Consider the following 22,633-nt stretch of genomic DNA (forward strand, 5'->3'; position numbering starts at 1 on the left):
TGGCGTTTACCAGCGAAAAATGCTGTCCTGCCGAGTTCCTACGGGAGTTACCACAAACAGAAACAGAAACAGAAAAGTAATGTGGTTTTGCGATCTGTGACGTAATTTCACCATACCCGAAATGGTCGTATATGGTTGTAAAAAAAAGACGTAACAAATCAAAGTGTAAAAGTTAAGATATTAGTTCGGTGGACCATGCATTTATTTTTTTATTTTGTTTCTTGCTGCAATTATATGTGTTAAGCTAGAATGAAGGGAATTGTGATAGAGAGAGGGTTGGGTGGAGTTAGAAGTTAAGATGATTCTTTAAAAAAAAAAAATGAGAGCTCTGACGTAAATGGAATAAAAGAAAAAAAATATGCCTATAATTCTGTCTCGCTGGTTATTGACCAGATTATAATCATTAAAAAATTATACACCCGCAATATTATGCTACTTGAACGAAATCTGATAGCTTCTTAGTAAAGCATCCGCCAATCAGAAAGGCTATTCGACGTCATTATTTTCCCATTGAGGAGGAAAGGGCATTCCATCTGCCCCACCCGAACGGACATGCGCAATGCTCATGATTATTGCATAATGCGCACTTACCTTCGCATGCGCAGAACATTCTTATGATTATGTGCAAATTATCTTAGTTTAGCCGAATGCGATTTCAACTTAATCAATTTTCTTGTGATGCGATCCGATTTAAAACCCATCATCTTTGTCCGAGCCTGAAACGCTCCGGAGATATCATTCGTGTTTTCTCCGTCCAGTTAACTAACGGGTGTCATTCAGATATTGAACAGGTCAAAAAGACGAGTCATCACATCTGTAAGGTAACAAAACAAATTTCTAGCTCACATTTTAGTTCTATTTATATTTAATTTTGTTTTAGGGGTTCATGTCTGCACATCATTTGGCCATATTGTCTCTAATATGACCCCCGTTTTAATGCCGCTTGATGTAACTTATGTATGAATGTTGAGCCTCAATAGCTTTCTATTCAGTGACGTAATGAGCCGAAAAAATGAGGGGGCTCAATAGGGCGAATCGCGTAAAATTGATAAGACGTTGCGAGCGAGAAAAATTTCGACATTTTTTTTTTACAAAAATCCAAGTTTGTGATAGATATTGACAAATATTCACAAAATAATATAATATTTCACCCTTATTCCTTTCCCTTTGCTTTCCTGATTTTTTAATTTTTGTTCATGAAAATGGGGGGGGGGGCAAAGCCCCCGCCCTTCACCTGTACGCCCATGTTTTTATTGGTCTACCATTGTTGTTTTGTATATTTTTCTAAATATTTCAATATGTATAAATGCATAAATTAAATGAAAACAATGAAAGAGAGGAATATTACGTGTGGTTTCATTTTAATGATATTGTTCCTTTAAAGTTGCAAAATCACATTTCTCTCAGAGTGAGACAAGCGACCAATCATTTTGGAGTGGGATTTACATCTTTTGAGAGTGCATTATAGCTTCTCTTGGAGTGAACAGTGTATTTTAATACATTTTCGCTCAAGAATGAGTTATAATTCACTGTCAAAAAATGTAAATCTTCACTCCAAAACGACTCGTCTCACTCTGGGAGGAGTGTGATTACGGACCAGATGAGCTCTTTTGCATTTACGGATATTTATGTACCACTCTTAAAGGAAAGTCCAGGCTGGAAATATCTAATCTAAATAAAAAGAGTAAAATTCACAGAGCAAAATTATGCTGAAAATTTCATCAAAATCGAACAACAAATAACGAAGTTACTGATTTTTTTAAAGTTTATAAATGTTTTGTGAAAACAGTTAGGTGCACATCATCATGAATTGATCATGTTATTTGAAATCATAACTGATTCATTTTATCATACATCTGTAAATGATGTATCTCCATTATGATAAAATAAGTTGCGGCAATAAATAACTAATGCACCTCATCAGTTGTCAGTCCAATTGTTTTAGTTCTTGGTAGAAAAAAAAATGAATAAACCTAATTCTGTACAATAAAATACAAACGTTCAAGTGGGGATATGATATCATCAGCCCACCTAATGAACATTCATGAAGATATGCCAAGAATCGTTTCACCCGAATAATGCAAATCATTAAAATTAAATAACTTCGTTATTTGTTATCTGATTTTGATCATATTTCAGCATTCTGCTCAGTGAATTATACTCTATTTATTGAGATATAAATATCTCCAGCCCGGACCATCCCTTTGAATATATTATCACAAGAATTCATGGTAGATTGGAACTGGATTTCGCATTCTATGTTATGTAGTGCACCTTATTTTATCTGGATGGAGAATGGTAAAGTCAAAATATATATTAAAGCATATGGACCCTACCATAAACTCGGGCAAGTTGGGAGAGCTAATAATCAATAATATTATCCTAATATTCAATAGGATAATATGGGACGTAATATATCCAGTTCTATATTTATTATGCACCAATTCTCCGCTCGCGATTCCAGTTTTCTTTATTTTCTTTGAGGGTATGCACCCTGTTCATTAACACCCCAATATTGCAGAACATTTAAAAATACAAATCTCAACTCACCCAACCCGCTAGTATTAGATTAATGAGATATGCATCTTCATGAATCTTAGTTTGTAGACAGTCCTTATAACAAGTCCGTTTTCAGGTCAGTATGTAATTATGTCTGTATATTAAAACTTCCTTCTTTGCGCTCACATTAATTGTTATATTGTACGTATTTTTTATGATTACAGAAAAAAAATATCAGAGTTTTAAATTTTCAGATGTGAATACACGAAACGTACAAAAAGTTAAGCTTGCGCTTCGCGCATTCGCATCATTGAAGGCATGGTCACACCGACCGAGCGTTGTTGGAGCGGTCGTGGAGCGGAGAGAAAAAAAATCATCACCGCTCGCTACCGTTTACAATTTTCGATTTCGATTGTTCCCCCCCCCCCAATTTTGAGAGCGAAATTCGACCCTCTTTCCCTACCGCTCTACGCCGCTCCAACAACGCTCGGACGGTCTCACCAGGCCTTTATATAGGCCTTATGAGATACATTGTCTCATTTGTATGAATTAGGCTGAACCGTACTGATAACACTATCCTTGAGTTTGTTATTACAGTGATTTCGCTCGGCTGCGTCAAACTCGCGAAAAATATCACTCATTCAATGAACAAGGTTATGATATAACCTTGTTCTCAGTTATATCTCCATGTGTGGCAAAATAAGGGTGGCAATGTTTGGCTTATTTTCTCTTTTTCTTTGGGGCAAATGCTTTATTTTTTTACACTGACAGTTTCCATTAGACCTGTTATTCATACAACTTGGCTCTTATTTAAATTTGATTCTTTATATTATTTTTTTCTTAATTAAAAATAGAGATCAAAAAATGAAAATTTTCTTGCCGTATTACTTTCACCAATAGAGGGCGTACACAAAAATATGCCCAAAATTCAAGTTTTTGAGCGCTCTGGTGAATACAAAAATTATTCCCACATTACTAATGATATATAAATTAAAACTGTATGGAAATTAGTAATTTTGGTCACAAAAGTAATATTTTAATGATTTTTTAAAGTGTGTGCCCAATACAGCATTGGCATACCATAGTCCTACCTGTAGATTCTCCACAGGCCAGATGGTAGCAGTGAACAAGTGAAAAATATTGAAGTCATTTGGTTTTAAGTCAAATAAATCGTGCTACATTGGAATTTTAATTAAAAAAAAAACAACTTCGTATCTCATTACCGATGAATACTTATGCCGGCCTCCAGTTTACAACTTGCATCACTCCGAACATGTTTGTTATGATAATGAATCCAAAATTGGTTTCATGTTATGTATGATTGTTACGTAACCACAAAACATTCCATAACCAATTTAGTTACACGTGGTTATGAGCTCAATAATAATTGTTGAGTAACTTACCGTAAAATGCGTTGGAACCCACTAAAGATGAATTTCTGCAATTTTAATGTGTTGTATGTTAATGGCGTCGGAATCCAGTTCATCAAACCTCAATTGCAGATGAGTGAGCTCATGTTTAAGTCCATCCAGGCATCACTCTTATTCATGTTAGCGTGTTGATCGTCATGACCATGATAGACAGCCGCGTTCACTTTGTCCACATTTCACTCAGACTCAGTCCACATTGTTCAGTGCAGAGACTGTGAGCAATCCGTTGGATTACTGTTCTCAGACGCAGCTCAAAATCTCACTTTCGATGCGTTGAATTATTCTGGCAAAGCATGATTCTTTGTAGAAACAATACGCAGTTCAGTTTCGATCAAAATAATCATCATTTCGGGCCAAAATCATATTAAGTTGAAGTAAACAGCGAAGTTTCTTCGCCCGAAACATTTCGATAAACCAACGCCCTTTTTCCCCTCTGCTTCATGCTTCACCAGGGTGCTGTACATACACGCATTCCTCGTACATTTAAATGCAAATCTTTTTCTGGCTCAATGGAAACAGTCTTTGTCATGTTCCGAAGATTGGATTCTAAATTCTAATTACATGATAATATTGAAATAAACTTGACCTTAAAATACGATACTATCAAGTTTCTTCGGATAACAAGTTTGGAATGCCCCCTTGAGGCTTCCAAAAGCCAACAAATGCAAAAAAACATCAGCTTTTAGCGGCCAATTGGGAAAAATGTGGATGAAAACATTTTAACCCCCCCCCCCGGAAAAAATCTGGATCCCACAGGCATAAATCTGTGCACGCCCCTCAAAACTGCAAGAGTTCGGCGCGCCTGCATGTCGAAAAATATGCAAAGTATTTATTGTTATTTTTTTTTCAATATTGATGTTCCATCTGAATTATATATTCGTTGAACGTTTGCATGTGTGCATTTTTTTTTTTTTGGGGGGGGGGGAATAGTCAAAACAAAGTCCAGGCCTGTAAATGAGAAAACATAATGTCATTTCTGCTCGTTTTCAATTAAGACTGAACAGATTTCGAACTAACGTTTTCCATCATTTGTCATGATCACCGGCATATATGAGTGTGTGTGTGTGGGGGGGGGGGCACTGTACCCTAAAAATTACAACGACCAGGGAGGCAGAGAAACATGATTATCAGATCAAATTCTATATACAACAAATGCTCTCTTGCGACTTCGAATTTAAATGTCCCATATATGCCTTCCTTTCTAAATTTTTTGCTTATGTTACACGACTGATCAGGGTTACTTTCTTTGTGTCCTACTGTGCGCGAAAGAACTATTTGTGAACCAATATTAATATAATATTGGATGGCCTTGAGGTTAATACAAGGAAATATTGGACGAGCTTTGCATAAATATTGGACGAGTCGAAGACGAGTCCAATATTTTGCAAAGCGAGTCCTATATTTCCTTGTATTGACCGAAAAATGGGACATCCAGTATTATGATTATCATTCATACAGAGAATTTTAGCAAATAATTTTTAACTTACCCTCCCGCCCTGAGACTCTGCTGTATGATATGGGGGGGCCTTAAGCTACGCACTTTGTTTTCAAACAATAAAAACTGTCCCAATTTTAATATTTCAACAAATTATATTTCACTAATTTGTGGCAAACATTCTAAAGATCATTAACCAAGAAGAAAATATCACAAAACTCACTAATACGAAAATCCCGTCGTGTTTTTCGAAAGCTTCTTAATTTCGCCGCCCGATGTAGAAGGGGTCCTAAAGCTATACGCACTCGATTTATCATGCAAAAAAATAGTATTTCCTGTGCCTCAATTTCTAAAATATATTCAAATTATTATAGGATAAAATGAAATTAAAGCAAATATAACTCCAAACTTCCTAACAGTTGTTGGTTTTCTCTGCATTTAGAGATTTACTGCAGCCTCTGTAGAAAAAATTTAATAGGAATTGTTCATCACTATGCAGTCACAGTTCCACACACAGTGCGCATTTGCCATTGATAACTGCATGCGCGCGCGATGAGTGGTGCGTACACTTCGGGAATTCCCCTTCTAGTCGTCCAATATTTTCAATATTGTGTCACCTCGGAAAAAATATTAGGCGAGTTCAACAAACTTTTTAAGTGGGTCGAGTGCACCAACAAAATAACACTTGTATTCGGGCTCTAAAATTGTCTGTATGAATAATAATAATCATTATGGAACGCAGAAATTTCTTTTCCTGGCGGGGGTAAGATGTGTGAAAGATGTCGAAGAAACTCAAAAGAGGGAGCAAATCGACCGAGCTCGTCATGTTGGCGCTTTTACATTTTCATTTTCTAAAAATAAAATGGAATTAAATGTGTTTATGCACACTTTTGGTGAATTTTATGGACATTTTAATTTCTGGGGCAACTGCCTTATCCCCGCTGCTTACGACTATGCCTCTAATATAACTGATGTTTTCTCATTATTACCACATTGGTCTTAATGATCAAAATGAATCTTAGGTATATCATTGGTCAACCAGTAGTACAGGGTAAATATTTGGCACAGTTTCGATTTTTTTTGTTCCTGTGTTGATCATTTTAAAGATTGTAAGAGAAGAAAAGTTCGATGCGCTAAGTGCACCGTGTACTATCATTGATGGTAGAGTTTGATAAATTGAAACTTCAACAAACAGGTTGATTTAAGAATGGTAATCAAAATAATAAATAAAATTGACGAGAACAATGGTATTATAATTATGCTCAAGGTGAACAAGAAATTAAAAAAAACATAAAGGATATAGAACATGTAGATAGGAGTGGGGAAAGAAATTATTTTCTTTGGTCTATATATAATTATTAGAGCGGGTTTCCATTCCAATTCATGGCAGGGAATATTCCATTGGGAAGGGATCAAGCAAAAGTATCTAGAATTCCTGGATTCTTTGAGATCTCGCCCCCACACGCTTCGGGGCACTAGGAAGTGACGCGAAGAGTGAAAGTTTCCAAACAGATTACATATGAAAGTTTAATTAAGTTCACATATTTAGCCCTTTCCCTGATGATGTACTTTTATTGATAGCTTGTTATACATTCTTTTCAAGCTGTTATCGGTCGATATTTAGCGGGGCGCGCCCATTGCGCCACTTCCTGTTTTTTTTTGTCTCAGTATGAAAACTTCTTCACTTCTCGCATAACTTTCAACCTCTCAAAGGACAGGTCCACTCTAATGGCGGTTTAGGGGTACTTATAGTGGTCATAGAGGCTTATGCAGTTTTTGATAGATCTTTATTGTATAGTAGTATGATGTTTATAGGACTATATCGAATTTGACCCCCCCCCCGATAGGAATTTTGAAAACAAAAAGATGTGAAATTGTGTGACGTTTATGCTGCGTGTGTAGTGTGCCCACAAAGTTCATTCTGCGCGCAGAGCCGGTCCATGCTGCGTCGAAACGGTTCCCGCTACGTTCCGACTACATCCAGCAGATTGCGCGACTTTCTGTACCTTCGTCTATTTGGACGTAGAGCCAACCGAGTTTACGTGGTGGCCGCGTAGTGGCAGTACAGTCAGTGGCGTAACTACGGGGGGGGGGGGGGCACGTGCCCCCCCCCCCCATCGGCTGGCCAAAAAAACAGGGGAAAAGGAGAAAAAGAGGGAATTGTTGTTTATCATAGTGTTATATTATATTATGTTATATAACATAAGAAGCATTTTTTCACAACTTTATGAAACATTATTTGCTTAATTGTGTCGTCATTGTGCCTGGTGCTCGCATAGACTTTTCAACGAGATATATAAACCTGCTGTACTAAAGCCTCCCGTTTTCAAATCGATATACAACAAAATAATATATTTCCTCGCAATTAGAGTTATTATTGTTTTAAGTAGTGATTATTCTTTTTCATGACTACTGGAAGTTATTGCCCTATTTTAAGGTCTCAATATAAAACATTTCCATTAGTGGATTGGTGAGAGTTCTGCTCTTCATGAACTCCTAAAATCAGTCCTTAAAATGACACTTTTTCTGATCTGAATATAACAAAAATTTAGCTCGCGATTCGCGCTCGCATCATTTGGTTAGTGAAATACTTGGGGTCTTAGTGAATTCCTACAAACAAGCCTTGGAATGCCCCTCTTCATGTCTGAATTTCCTAGATTTTCAGCTCGCGCTTCGCGCTCGCAGTATTTCATTAGTGAGATGCGTATAATAATCATGAATACAATGCATGATTACAATGACTTCAAAAAGTGCTTCATGTGTTTAGATGTAATTCTAACAAAATCAGCAAGCGGTTGGCACTCGCATTAGATTACTATGGTGATATTATGTATACTCTGACTTAATGGATTCGTAACTATAGTCCTTAAAATATCCATGTTTGGGGACAATATATACAAAAATTTCAGCTCGCGCTTCGCGTTCGCATCATTTGGTTAATCAAATACGTAGGGTCTTTGAGGATTCCTACAAACAACCCTTTAGAATGCCCCTCTTCAGGTCTATATTTCCTAAATTTTCAGCTCGCGCTTTTGCGCTTGCAGTATTTGATTAGTAAGGTGCGTATGATAATCATGATTACATGACTACAAAAGGTGCTTCATGACTGTGTTTAGATGTAATTCTAACAAAATCAGCAAAGGATGGCAATAGCATTAGATGACTATGGTGAGATATTTATACTCTTAATGGATTCTAAAATATAATCCTTAAAATTTCCTTGTTTAGGGTCAGTATATACAAAAATTTTAGCTCGCGCTTCGCTCTCGCATTGTTTGTTTAGCGAGACAGTTAAGTATCATGATTACAAAACAATTTGCGCTCGCATTATTTAATCAGCGAGATACATATCCGTTTGATGGCACTGCATGTCCTTAAAACATCTCTTTTAGGTCAGTATACCTGATATCTGAGCGCGCTTCGCGCGCTCCCTAAGTGACCCGATTTTTTTTTTTGCTGGTGCCCCCCAATGCCATGACCCACGGTACGCCGCTGAGTACAGTAGACATGGACAGAGTTGTTGCCACGTTCTTTCGGTGTCCGCTACGTCTATGAAGCTGTTGGTAGGTCTTTACTGCGTCATTACTACGCTCGGTTTAGACGGCGCTTCCGCTACGCGGACTTTGGACATGTTCATAGTCCACGTAGCGGAAAATTTGTTTTCGGAGATCATGCAGACTTTGCCACGTCAATAACAGTTCTCTCTACGCTCTCAGTACGCTGCAGCAGTTCCCACTGCGTCATGGCAATTTTTCTTTGACGTAGCGAGAACTGCATGGAAGTAGCGTTGGTGTAATGGGGGTTGGGAGAAAAGAGAAAAAAGGCATAGATTTATTGTTTTTCCTTCTTATTTTGTGGTGAAAAAATAGAAACCTAAACAAAACGTTCTTCTCTCTCTCTTCAAACTAAATTTTGCTTCCGCGCGAAGCAAATAAAAATATCGAAATTGCGTTTCCCCTTTGTTTCCCCACATCATTTTGCTACTCCATTTTCTACCTCCCGACTATGTGACTCGTTCAGCTCATGTCAGAAAAGATGCATTGGTGTAAAGTATCGTTTTTCTTAATTGCATTAACACAAAAATTATCGCTCTTCTGGTCAGAGTGGGTAAACACCTCCACCATTTCCCGAGTCCCCATATGCTATTTCTTTCTTTTCAGCCAGCATTTTTTTGCAAGTATCTGCTTTAGGGGCAGGCATGAAATTCGTGCCGTGCTATACGCAAAAGTATATACGATGACACTTTGTTCAATATCGCTGCACATTTATCCCCAACTTGTTTTTGCGCCATTTGAATTTTTCAATATTACTCAAGTTTCTTAATCATACAAAAGGAAGCGCTTAATATTACACATATTTTCTCTTTTTTTTTCAAAATAAATCACATGTTTCTGTGCTTGCATGCGTGCATGGGAAAGGACCCCCCTAATTGTTTCACCCCTTTCCCATTATGAGCTCTTTTTTCTTTGTAATCAATTTTTAAAATCTAAGCAGAATCTAGGGCAGGTTTAGGCTTCAGAAAAAAAATCGAAATATCAGAGATTAAGATAATGAATGTGGCTGAATATTTTTTGCCATCAATCTGATCTGACCTAGGGAGGCATTTTATTCTAAAATTAACATTTTTATACCACTCAATGAATGCACTTTTCTAAAGAGAGATTATTTCAAATTCCTCAATCTTTTTCCATTTCTGGCATGGGCGGAAATCTCTCCCTAAAGGTAGGGGGACACAATTGAGTTTTCCGGTTTTATGTTCTACAGAGTTAAACTCAAACATAAACACACACACACACATACACACCATCACCCTCACAAACATATACGTGTGTTTTATATATATATATTACTCAATGAGAATAATTTTGCATTTTCGACCTCATGGGCTCATAACGTTGAGTTTAAACCTCTATTACTCAGTCAAAGTCCATGTAAATTTCATCCAATTTTACAGTATACTTCAAAATCATTCATATTGATATTAGTTTGCTTTTTTAGGTTAGCAGTGCCTTTAATTCAGGAAAATTGTGTGAAAGATGACAAAAACATATCTAAAAAAATTGACATTTCTATTACAAATTCAAGAAGTACAAAAAATGATGCACTTTATTAAAACCCATGTCATCACACCTATATTAAAAACTCTTCACTGGTTGCCCCTGAAGGAACGCATAGTCTTTAAAATCCTTCTTTTGATTTTTCATACAGTCAATGGAACTTCCCCCAGTTACAATAGGTCTTTGATGCATCATTGCCAACCCTCAAGAAATTTACGATCCTCATCATCTAATCTCTTACAAATTCCCGTTGCTAAGAATCATCCGGGGAGCGGGCCTTTGCTCATGCAGGACATAGCCTGTGGAATTCTCTCCCACACAGTTTGAAAACCCAGACTTCAGCGACCACCTTCAAGGGCAACCTGAAAACTTACCTGTATAAAAGCGGTTTTTGATAGACTTGACTTATTGTTCATAATACAAACAATGTAGTAGGAACCATTATGGTGTTACCTTACCATAGTCGTAAATAAATGCTTAAAACACATTAGCACAATGACAAGGTCATACTGCTCTTTCGAATGAAGTAAGCAACACGAGCTTAAAACTGAACAACACATTATATATGCTTGGAAAGATACGCATTGATTCCTTAAAACACACACACATGCACTAACGGCTTTTCCAAACCACTGGTTAAAGGAAAAATCAAACTAGAATAACGCGGAAAATTTCATCAAAATCGGATGTAAAATGACATTTTATGAAAGTTATGACATTTTATAGTTTCGTTTATTTTTCACAAAACAGTGATATGCACAACTTAGTGACATGCAAATGAGACAATCGATGATGTCCCTCACTCACTATTTCTTTTTTTTATTGTATGAATTATACAATATTTCATTTTTTTTACAGATTTGACAATAAGGATCAACTTGACTGAACCATATAATATCTAACGATGCTAATTGCACATGTTCAGGGAGGAATTAATCTTTGTTTCACTTGACAATGGGGAGAAAATTAGAATATTTCATGTATCACATAATAAAATACAAAAGAAATAGTGAGTGGGTGACGTCATCAGTCTCCTCATTTGCATACCGACCAGGATGTGCATATAAACCATTTAACGAAAATGAAGATCTTGGAGTATGTTTTGTTTTTAGATACATCAAAATGTTTTGGTTCAATTGACCACAATCTTTTTCATTTCAAAATTGAGAAATATGGAATTCATTATATCCATTTGGAATAGTTTAAATGTTACCTTCGCAACAGAAACAAACTGTATATTGCCACAGTTTATTATCATCCTACCAAAATGTTACCCACAGAAAAGTGTTCTGGGTCTGATATTTGCTTCTAATTATTTAATTATATCTCTGAAAGTGTAAGTGGCACATGTAACATATTTGCGGATGATGTTGTTATAAATAACATTGGTCCAAATACAACAACAATAAATTTTGATATGCAAGACAACCCTTTTTCAGATGTTCAGATAAAATTAATAAGTGGTATGACACTAATCATCTTACAATCAATATTGATATAAGGACGAAAGTCATGGTGCTCAAAAATAGATCCACCGATAGGCTTCACTTTATTGATTGATGAAAAGCCAGACACAATGGCCCGTATTCTGATAGCAGGCTTAACTTAAACTCAGGTTATAAGTTGTGGTTTAAGTATGGAGAGCCAATTGCTACAAAAATCACTAACTGTAGAGATATCATACTTCAGCTCACTTGGCTCTCAAATCATTCATATTTGTCTAGGAAGTATGAATAGATGATTGTCTTCACCATCGATGAATCAGGAAGGAGCACAGTAAACACAAGAAACATACAACTTAATAAAAAATTGATACTTTTGGCTTCCCATACTTAAACTACAACTTTAAACCTGAGTTTAAGTTAAACCTGACTTCAGAACACAGGCCAATAAGTCCAAACAGTTAGATATCTTGGAGTCGAAATAGACGAAAATATGAAATCGAATTCACACATTGCTCAATTGTCCAAAAGTTTAGCTTGTAAAATACTTATTAAAACCCTATTGAATATATGATACAGATTCAATTTACAACCTTGTTTCGACTATGCAATACCAGTCTGGGGAAATAAAATTGGTTCAAAGGCACTCTCAAAACTTTACAGAATTCAGAAACGAGCCGCCCGATATTTACTGGAAAATTCAAGTTTATAAGTTATTGTTAATGGACATTTAATGAACAAAGAAGGGACTTTTTTTTATATAGACAACTTGATGTATAAATGTATTTACAGACTGGCCCCATCTTGCTTATGTAAAAATATTGAAATGGTTTGCAAAAGACATGATATTAGAGCACGTAATTACAATATACCTAATGTTGTTCCACCTTAAAGGGATGCTCCGGGTCGAAGATATTTATATCTTAATGAATAGAGAAAAATTCACAGAGCAATATGTTGAAAATTTGATCAAAATCGGATTACAAATAGCGAAGTTATTGAATTTTAAAGATTTGCATTATTCCGGTGAAATAGTTATGCACTGTTAGAAAATTTATCCTTAAACTAAAAAAAGTTCCTGCAGCAGAGTCTCGAGAACACCTGTAATCTTACCAGATTGCGTGATCTTACATGAAATTGGTATCAAATTCTTTTCTAAATTTACAATTTCTTTCTCTAAATCATTTTCTAGATTAACGGTTTTTTCTTTTTGCAGCAGCATATGAAATTGTTTCACCTCTAACAACTGTTAACAGCGTATAAAAAAACAGCTGATCACTTACATTAAACTCATACAAAGGATTTTGACCATCGACTACATTTCCACCGAATCTTACCGGTCGGGTTGAGCAGGTATCAATTGTTTGTTGAATAACACCTTTAATCAGTTCTATATAAATATCATCTTTTAACAATGAATTGTTAAATTTCCAGTAACTCGGTCCTGTCTTACAATGATTTAGATTCAATGATAACTTCACCAACGAATGATCAGTTCTATATCCCGGTAGAATTTCTATTCTGTTGACAAGAGACATTAATTCATGAGATACAAGAAAATAATCCAATCTGGCTGCCTTAAATGGAGTGCGTTAGCGCCATGTAAATATCTTTTCATGTTCATGTAATTCTCTCCATGGATCCACCAAACTTAAGTTAGTTTTCATTTCATCAACTCTTTTCTTTGCGTTTGGATTATTCAAACGAACATAATTAAATGTGTCTTTATCAAAATTTTGGACCAAATTCCAATCACCACAACAAATTGTTAAAGGGTTTTCAAATTCTAATGCAACATTTTCAACATCTGAATAAAAGTTAACATTGTCTTGGTTAGGGCCATATAGAGATATCAATGTTATACTATAATCATATTTCTGGAGATCTAAAGCAACAAAATTCCCTTCGGTTGACCTTTTGATTTGATTTATATTAAAAATAACACCCTCCGCAAAGAGAATGGCTACACCCCTAGCATTAGACGTTTTATGACTAAAAAACAATTATCTCTCCAAATACGTTTTATTGAAACTTTTATTTTATATCTGTTCCGTTCTGATAACTTAAACATTTCAATTATATTCATGTTATCATTTTGATATGTAAAAATATTTGTTTATATTACCAAGCATTGCGTAGATATTTTTTTACTCATATTTTGATTTCATTTTGGTGTATGATATGATTTTTGCTGTTATTTTTTATTCTGTTTTCATCAGGTCATTGAAAAATAAAACAGCTTTATGCTGATCTCGTGTAGTATAGCAGGATAACTATATTTTAATAGATAAATAAACATCTTTAGGAGCGTAAAGCTCTGGTGGAGAACGAACTGAGGTTAGTGACAATTAAGCAGTCTATCTATTCACAAGTAAAAGGGTCTTAATTAGAAATTAATTAGGCCTTTGGTGATTACAACTCAAATATTAATAAGACAATGTCGGGAAAAGATGAATGGATTGAATCATATGGGAGTGAATCTATAATGATTTGCGGTTAAAACCTACACAATACACACTTTCATTCGGGAATCAATTATCATCGGAGGGGGCCCCGGATGATCATCAAATTTCACCGCCAATACCGTTTTGCTGTGCTACGTTTCTTTTGTCTATGATAATAGATACATTGATTAGAGGCTCCCTAAGGACAACGGATGACTCTAATTGATGATGTCTGATAAAGAAAATTGTCTTGTTAAGATTCACAAACCACTTAGAAACCAGTCTTTGATATGCAATTTATAAAGAATTAGTTATGATGACATAAGTGGGGTTTGTCTAATACATTTCCGTCTTTTTCCCAAGATATTTTCTCATACTAAAACAATCCTTCTCATTTTTTGTTGTCAATGAAACTATCCGTTGAAGAACTCTCACAGACGACTTGGTTCATCATTGTACAGATCTTTTGTTAATTCTCCTTCATGGTCCCCTGCTTCGTCTTTTGCTCCTTACTGCCGCGGTAATCGGACTTTTGACACACAGGAGACAGTGGCAGATCTACGAGGGGGTGGGGTGTAGAGAGTTTAAACTCCCCTCTTGGGTCTGCCAAGTAAAAAAAAAAAAGAAAACTAATGACTTACGTTTTGTATCCAACCCCAAATGACATTCATTTTATAGTGAACTTTTTTTCTTTGCATGTCAAATTTCTCGGTACCAAATGACCTTCATTAATTTTGTTCATCTGGAAGTGAAACCTTTTTTTTTCTTTTTTGCTTGTCAAATTTTTCGGAGAGGCCCCCTCCTTAGAAAAAAGCTAGAACTGCCCCTGGGAGGCGGAAGTACCCGTCCCGCCTCACACCCGCTTCTTCCCTTCTATCGTCATGGTCAGTCTTTTTTATTGCTTGTTCACGGGGTAAATTTAATCATAAATACTTGTTACAGTTCACAACAATCTTTTTTTTGACGATCTCATAGAAATATTTATTCTATTCATTGGTATTGAATTTATTTGTTAGCAGCACAAAACATTCTTCACCTTCATAATTTACTCTTTGTACATATTCGAACTCTTAGCAGCGTTAGGAAACGGAAATGCCAAAACGGACGCACAATAAACAGGCGCTACATTTTAAATTTAAGTAACTAATTCAACAGCCTTTTTTTTTACAAATTTGAAAGATCACGTTTCATAAAAATATCCAAAAAATGATTTTACCTTCTATTGCACTTTTCATTGTGAGCGATATATTGCCAAATGTCCCGTAAGTACAAAGGTCTTCTGTTAATTGTTGCATATAATTTTAAGTACTGTAATTAGTTACAAAATTGCGTAAATCTGATCGTTTGACATATAAAATTTGGTGTTAATTGCAAATAAGGAACATGTCTATATATATATATATATATATATATATATATGATTTAAAGTTACAAATTGAAAATATGTAATATATATTACACCTTATTGATATAGCAAGATGCATTATTTCAGAAACTTTAAATGCATTTTGAAGATCTTCTCCTTTACAAAATTAATATAACACCTACCTTCGCCCACCGACATTTTGTGTTGTTTCATAGCAATAATGGTAGCTGTATTTATATTATTTTAATATTTGGGACTCTGGACAATTTATGAGAATTTCATTGCCATCACATTTTTTACATAAGGCATTATTGATGAATACAATGAATTAGATCAATTTACTTCGTAATCAAATAGGAAGAAATATGAATGAAACTAACTTTATCATACATTTTTTAAATCTAGCTAATTAAGTATGGAAATACTTTAAATTATGGAAATATTAATGTCAGAATGATTTCATTGCTGTAAAAGATTCATCACATGTTCACATTACAAAAAAATATCAAATTATTGTTAAAGTTTTATTTTTATTTTTTTGTCATAAGTTTTTTTATTGTATGCAGTCTTCCAGTTTAATGTTATCAGTATGAAATGAATATAAAAAAAGTATTTTTCATCCACTTCGTGTTCATCAGTAAAAATCCGTAACTATCCGTAACTGTAGATCTTGTAGATATCCGTAACTGTTCATAGATCATGTAGATATCCGTAACTGTCCGTAGATCTTGTAGATATCCGTAACTGTCCGTAGATCTTGTAGATATCCGTAACTGTCCGTAGATCTTGTAGATATCCGTAACTGTCCGTAGATCTTGTAGATATCCGTAACTGTCCGTAGATCTTGTAGATATCCGTAACTGTCCGTAGATCTTGTAGATATCCGTAACTGTCCGTAGATCTTGTAGATATCCGTAACTGTCCGTAGATCTTGTAGATATCCGTAACTGTCCATACATCATGTAGATATCCGTAACTGTCCGTAGATATATTCGCCTATAGAGATCTTTCGCTCAGGGACGTACAGATGTGACAAAGAATCACTAAGAAGCCTTTGTCGAAAATTGGTGAACCTAGTTTCAGAGTTGACGAAAAATTGCAAATGACTTTTTCCCAGAAAGACCAAACTACTGTGATGATTCACCAGTGTTTGACGAAGATTTGTTCTGTAGTAGTATGTTATGACGAGCATTTGACAATACATTTATTCTGTTCATGATTCCTTCGTGCGTCGGTATAGCCCCTATATCTGCATGTCTTCACCCAAGGTGAAAGTACACATATATGGTGTTAATGTGTCTAGAAGTGGACCAATTTTTTCATTTGTAGACATAATTATATACACCGTAGAAATGAAGTGCTAATTTAGCACTTACAGTGCTTGTATAGTTATTGCATTACGAGTGCTGATTTTCTAGTTTAAAATTGAACTAAATTAGTACTTCTTTTTTTTTTTTACAGTGTATTCATATCTTTAACCAGTATATTTCTTTACTTTTTATAATGGGAAAGATCGATCACCCCCCCCCAAAAAAAAGAAGCTCGTTTGCACCCTAAAAGATGCAAATTTGAACCTTTTTATCTGCATAATATTTGACTCTATGGTTCTTTTCTGTTTAATATAGGTAATTGCACCCTTGTAGGTGCACAAATGAGCATATTGCACTCATCAGCACCCCTTGGGATGCTGCTATGGTACAAACCCCTATGCTTCAAATTTTGAACCTCTATTTCTTAGTGTGTATAAGCAATGATTTTGCTAGACATTTTTTACTTGCTCCTATTCTATAAACTTTGGCTCGCAAAATCGGAGTACCCATGCCATCATTTATTTTATCGTTATATTTATATTGCATGAAGATCTGAGTCAGAAAATGGCCTACCATCGATTAGACATTTTTTGTTCTGAAAGATGAACAAGATGCTTTTACCACTTGGAAACGGAATTCAGTATCGTCATTCCACGCCTTTCTGAATTGATTTGCAGTAAAGGATGCATAGAAAATTTTACTGAAAAGGCATGCTTTATCGCCAGAATCATACCCGGGTTTTAAAGAAAAGAAAAAAAATCAAAACTAGCTTTTCCAAGTTTGTGCTGAAATCTATTCGGTTTTCCATTAACTTCTTATCATCAGTTGCTTATCAATTGATATCGATTAAAGCAATGGGATAAGTGGCTTTGTTGCCATGGATACCAGTAAGCAATAATAAACCATTTCATTTGTTGCATTTGAAGAAAAAAAATACACATAATGAAATGAATTCTCCGTTTCTCTCACACTCGCATAAAATACAGTATGGGCAGAATAATGTTTGATCCATAATGCAGGGTTGAAACCCCCTTTTGAAGTGAGAGCAAAGAAACGGAAACTAATTGCTTAAAGATTTTGCTTAATATATATAAAAAGAATCAGTCCAATGTCATTAAATCCCCTTTTAAAGTTCAAGTTCACCACATAAATAGATTTGAATCACTATAGACAAAATCAAGGAAAAACGCTGAAAATTGAATAAAAATCTGGTGGGCGTTTCATGAAAACTGTCAGCACTGACTAAATTGTCAGCGCTGACTATTTTAGTGAAATCCGTGGTTTTCATTGGCTGAGAGACACTGGTCTCTGACTGTTGCTATGGTAACTGCCAGAGAAATAACAACTTTTCATGCTGACAACTTTCATGTATCGGTCCAAAGTAAGAAAGTAAGAATATTTTAAAGTTTCGCATATCTAAAAAAAAAAAACAGTAATAATAAAGGCATTTGTATAGCGCCAGCTATCTAGAAACAATCTATTCAGAGGCGCATTGTTATTATTATCATTATTACCCCGGCTTTAGCTCGAGCTGCCTTTCAGTGCTCGTGCGATCAGGAATTAATCCTGCTGGCTACCCATTCATCTCGCCTGGGTCGAGTGCTGCACAGTGTGGATAAAACTCTTGCTGAAGTAAAACGTGTAATATAAGCGCAACTTCGTGATTTGCAAATGAGAGAGTTGATGATGTCGCTCACTATGTCATTTTATTGTTTGAATTATATATTTTCAATTCTTATAAATCTGACAATTAGGACCCTCTTGACTGAAACACAAAAAGTTAAGCAATGTCAGTTGCATTAGTTCAGGGAGGTAACATATTTCACATGAAAGTGAAGATGATATTATGATACTTCATATTCCATAATTATAATGGCCAACACCTGGGTCCAAGTTATTTCATTTGTGGAATAAAAATACCTATTCTCAAGCAAGGATTGTGCTAAAGATTACAGCATAATCATATTTTGATAGTAACTGTCTAATTATTAGTAAATTTGTAAAATAAATGTGAAAAATTATCTTTCTGCAGGCATGGTACATGTATATAGGTAGGTCAGTATAACAGAGAGATGCACTCTTAAAAATGTTGGGCAACATACTGTCCACACAACAATTGGTGAACACTTTATCCAATTCTGCGTAGTTTTAAACCAATACCGTTTACAAACCAATTGTTGTGTGGACAGAACACTCTCAAGATAATGGGTAAAATGCTCCATGAGTGTAATTATGTGTCCAACCAACATTAAGCATTTCTCTGGGTATTTTTATTTATCCAGTGTGTGGAAAATTTTGCCTATTCTAGAGTAATCTTAACATAATGTATAATGCAACTTTCCCAAGAGATTAAGAATGATATCACGGTTTAAATGGCTGTTTTATTCGAGCAACGCAAAATGTATCTTTTCGGCAAAGTGACAGGTTATTGCACTAGAACATGAATATTGAATGAATTTCACCCCGATTTGTTATTCTCACTCAATATTAATTTGTGAGCCCGTTGTGGTTCTGACTCTCGTCTTTCAAACAGAGGGTCGTGGGTTCGAATCTTAGCGTGGCGTGTTTCCATTCAGCAACAAATGTATCCACACTGTGCTTCACTCGATCCAGGTAAGGTGAATGGGTAGGCCTGCCGGGTAGGATTGATTCCTTGCATGCACTGAGCGCCAGTGATGGTAGCTCGGGCTAAAGCCGGGGTAATAATAGCAAGTGCTTTGAGTTCTCGGGCAAAAAGCGCTAGATGATTCTAGCTATTACTATTATCAATATTGTGTCATTTTGCATGTTAGTGGACTCTACACACTCTTGCTGATTGCACTTGTCATTGTGAGCTCTTAGCTTTAATCGAGAGTGTCTACATTACACATGTAATAAGCATGATGTAATTAGCATGATGCGAACGAATCCAAAAGGAAATGGCGATGACCTATTGTCGCACTCTCATATTTAAAGAGGACATTCCAAACTTAAACACACATGCACATATTATAGGCCTAGGCTGTCACCCTCTCGCAAGCTCCAGTTTTTGGCTGCACACCATTCCAGCAGTGCTACGCCGAGTCACCGCATAGGCTACCCTTCACAGGCCCTGCACCGTTAACACCCTACACATCCACCCCCACACACACGTTATAAAAAATAAATGCGCACACGTTGGTATCAATTATAGTGCAAAAGTATTTTCATTTATTTGACGCAAGATAAAAAGAGCAATGTCGATAAAATGTCCTACTTAAAGACAGTACCCGGAATCGAACCCTGGACTTTATTATACCACTAGGCCACGGCACCCGATACACACGTAGGAGCACACATCTCCCACACCCTCACAAAAACGCATTTACCTGCACCACACACCCGATACACAAAATCATTTTAATACTCCCATTTCGTGCCATTAGACACGATGATACTCTGTTCTAACGTTAAATTACTATTTTTTTTTCTTTCAGATAGAAGCCATCATGGCCATGACAATGTATGGATCAACCTTTTTCATCCTCCTCTCGATATCGGCCATCGAATTTAAACAAAACAGCGCTCAGTTTACTGAGGAACTGCCCCATGTCCCAGGAAACGGATCGGAGGTTCTTTCATCAGAATATGCAACGGAAATCAACCTGTCGTTTGCTACCGATACCTATGCCAGCCAGACTAGCGATGAATATCATACGACGTACCACGAGCCTCATGAAACGCTTTCCTCTGGATCAGATGACCATACTGAAGAGCTTTGGATCGCCCATCGGATAGTCTGGCCTTGGTGGAAGATTATCCAGCTGATAGCCGCCATTGCTGGTATCTTTGGAAACCTTCTTGTGATGCTTGTTGTTTTTAGACCCCAAAAAGCCCGACGTTCCACGGACACGCTTCTTGGTGCCCTGGCCATAGCCGATTTCCTGACGTCGGTGTTCCTCATACCTATTCCGGATGTTTCCAACATCCCCTACACGTGGCTTGGGGGCTTCTACTGCAAGGTGATCTACACGGCTCGCTTCATGTGGATTTCTGTCAGTGCCTCGATCTTTACTCTTACATTAATCTCAGTCGAACGTTACATCGCTATTAAGCAACCTTTCAAGTTCCGCTTTTTCTTCAGTCCTACCAGGACACGATTGGCAATAATCATCGTTTGGATCATGGCATTCATCCTCAACAGCTTTGCCTTCTTTGTATTCTTTGTCGACCCTGATACTCAGTCCTGCATCCTTCAATTCCCTACGGCCAATGGCGCAGAGGTTCTAGGTATTACTTCCTTCGTCATTGTCTTGGTTCTACCCATGGGAGTCATGTTGGTGACGCAATCTCTCACTGCGTTGACCCTCCATCGCCAGGCCTCACGTTTTAAGGCACCAGGCAGCGGTGCCACTCAGTCCAGCGAACGCCATCTCATTGCTAAGGGGCGCGTCATCAAACTTATCTTCGTCATCAACGTCATTTTCATCATTAGTTGGGGTCCTAATCAGTCGGCTTACCTGGCATTCAACCTTGGATACCTTCCATTTTCTTATCTATACGGGCCATTGGATCGAGCACTAGTTGTTCTGGCGTTTTTTAATAGCTGCGCCAATCCTGTCATCTACACTCTACAGTACCCCAAATTTCGTAGGGCTGTCCGCGATCTGTTCTCTCGGTCTGAGACGGAGAGGGTTCCTATATTTGATCAACCTGAGAAATCCCCGGCTACTAATCCTGAGTCCGCGTGACCACATTCCAGTATCTCTATGAATGATTATAAACCCGTCCATATTCCAATCCAAATAAACACATCGGCGATAAATGACTTTCATCAAATGTGTTAAAGCAGGTACGAACCAATAGCGCCATCTCGAGTCCTCAGCTGCTCGTACCTGGACGCGCGTTTCCGTTTTACACCCTGGCGAAGGCATTTTCCGGAAAAGTAGCCAAAAAGCGACTAGTGAAGAGTCTACGTCTACGTTTGTTTACATTATAGCTGGGCGCGCGATCCAAAGTCCGCACCGAACAATTTTGCAAATGCAGCTGAGCTTATACTTTCCAGGTTCAATACGAATGTTTGCCTTGATCATTTGCCTTGCCGATTTGCTGATGTCTGTCTTTCTCTCTATCTGTCTATATATCTATCTCTCAAATTCTATCTCTATCTATCTATCTATGTAACTGCAGTATCTATCTATCTTCTCTGTCTCTCTCATTCTTTATCTAACATCTATCTATCTCAAATTCTCTATCTCTCTATCCATCTATCTATCCACCTGTCTGTCTTTCTCTATTTCTCTCTATCTATTTATCTATTTTTTAACTAGAGTATCTATCTATCTGTTAATTTGTTAATAATCTCCTCTGTCTCTCTCATTCTTTAATTATCTATTTAATATCTCTATCTATCTATCATGATCTGTCTGTCTTTCTCTTATTCTCTCTATTTATCTATCTATTTTTTTAACTTATCTATCTGTTAATTTGTTAATATTCTTTGTCTCTCTCTCTTTATCTATCTAACATCTATCTATCTCTCATCTACCTATCTATCTATCCATCTGTCTGTCTTTCTCTATTTCTCTCTATCTATATATCTATCTATCTATGTATCTATCTATCTGTTAATTTGTCTATCTTCTCTGTCTCTCTCATTCTTTATCTTTCTATCTATCTGTCTCTCAAATTC

General features: G+C 36.4%; 1 protein-coding gene across 1 annotated transcript; it reads left to right on the top strand.

The window, feature by feature from the left end:
* The first annotated feature begins 557 nt into the window (after window positions 1-557).
* On the top strand, window positions 558-21,836 carry LOC121415900 (trace amine-associated receptor 6-like). Its single transcript, XM_041609280.1, has 2 exons — window positions 558-821; window positions 20,439-21,836. The coding sequence occupies exons 1-2, from the start codon at window positions 648-650 to the stop codon at window positions 21,690-21,692; spliced, it is 1,428 nt and encodes a 475-aa protein (XP_041465214.1). The 5' UTR covers window positions 558-647; the 3' UTR covers window positions 21,693-21,836.
* The last annotated feature ends 797 nt before the right edge of the window (window positions 21,837-22,633 follow it).

Source organism: Lytechinus variegatus, chromosome 5, assembly GCF_018143015.1.
Source record: "Lytechinus variegatus isolate NC3 chromosome 5, Lvar_3.0, whole genome shotgun sequence".
Lineage (NCBI taxonomy): Eukaryota > Metazoa > Echinodermata > Echinoidea > Temnopleuroida > Toxopneustidae > Lytechinus > Lytechinus variegatus.

Coding starts and splice junctions, on each gene's coding strand:
- LOC121415900 (XM_041609280.1), top strand. CDS start 648: ATGCGATTTCAACTTAATCAATTTTCTTGTGATGCGATCCGATTTAAA. Junction 822..20,438: donor CGAGTCATCACATCTGTAAG/GTAACAAAACAA, acceptor TTTTTCTTTCAG/ATAGAAGCCATCATGGCCAT.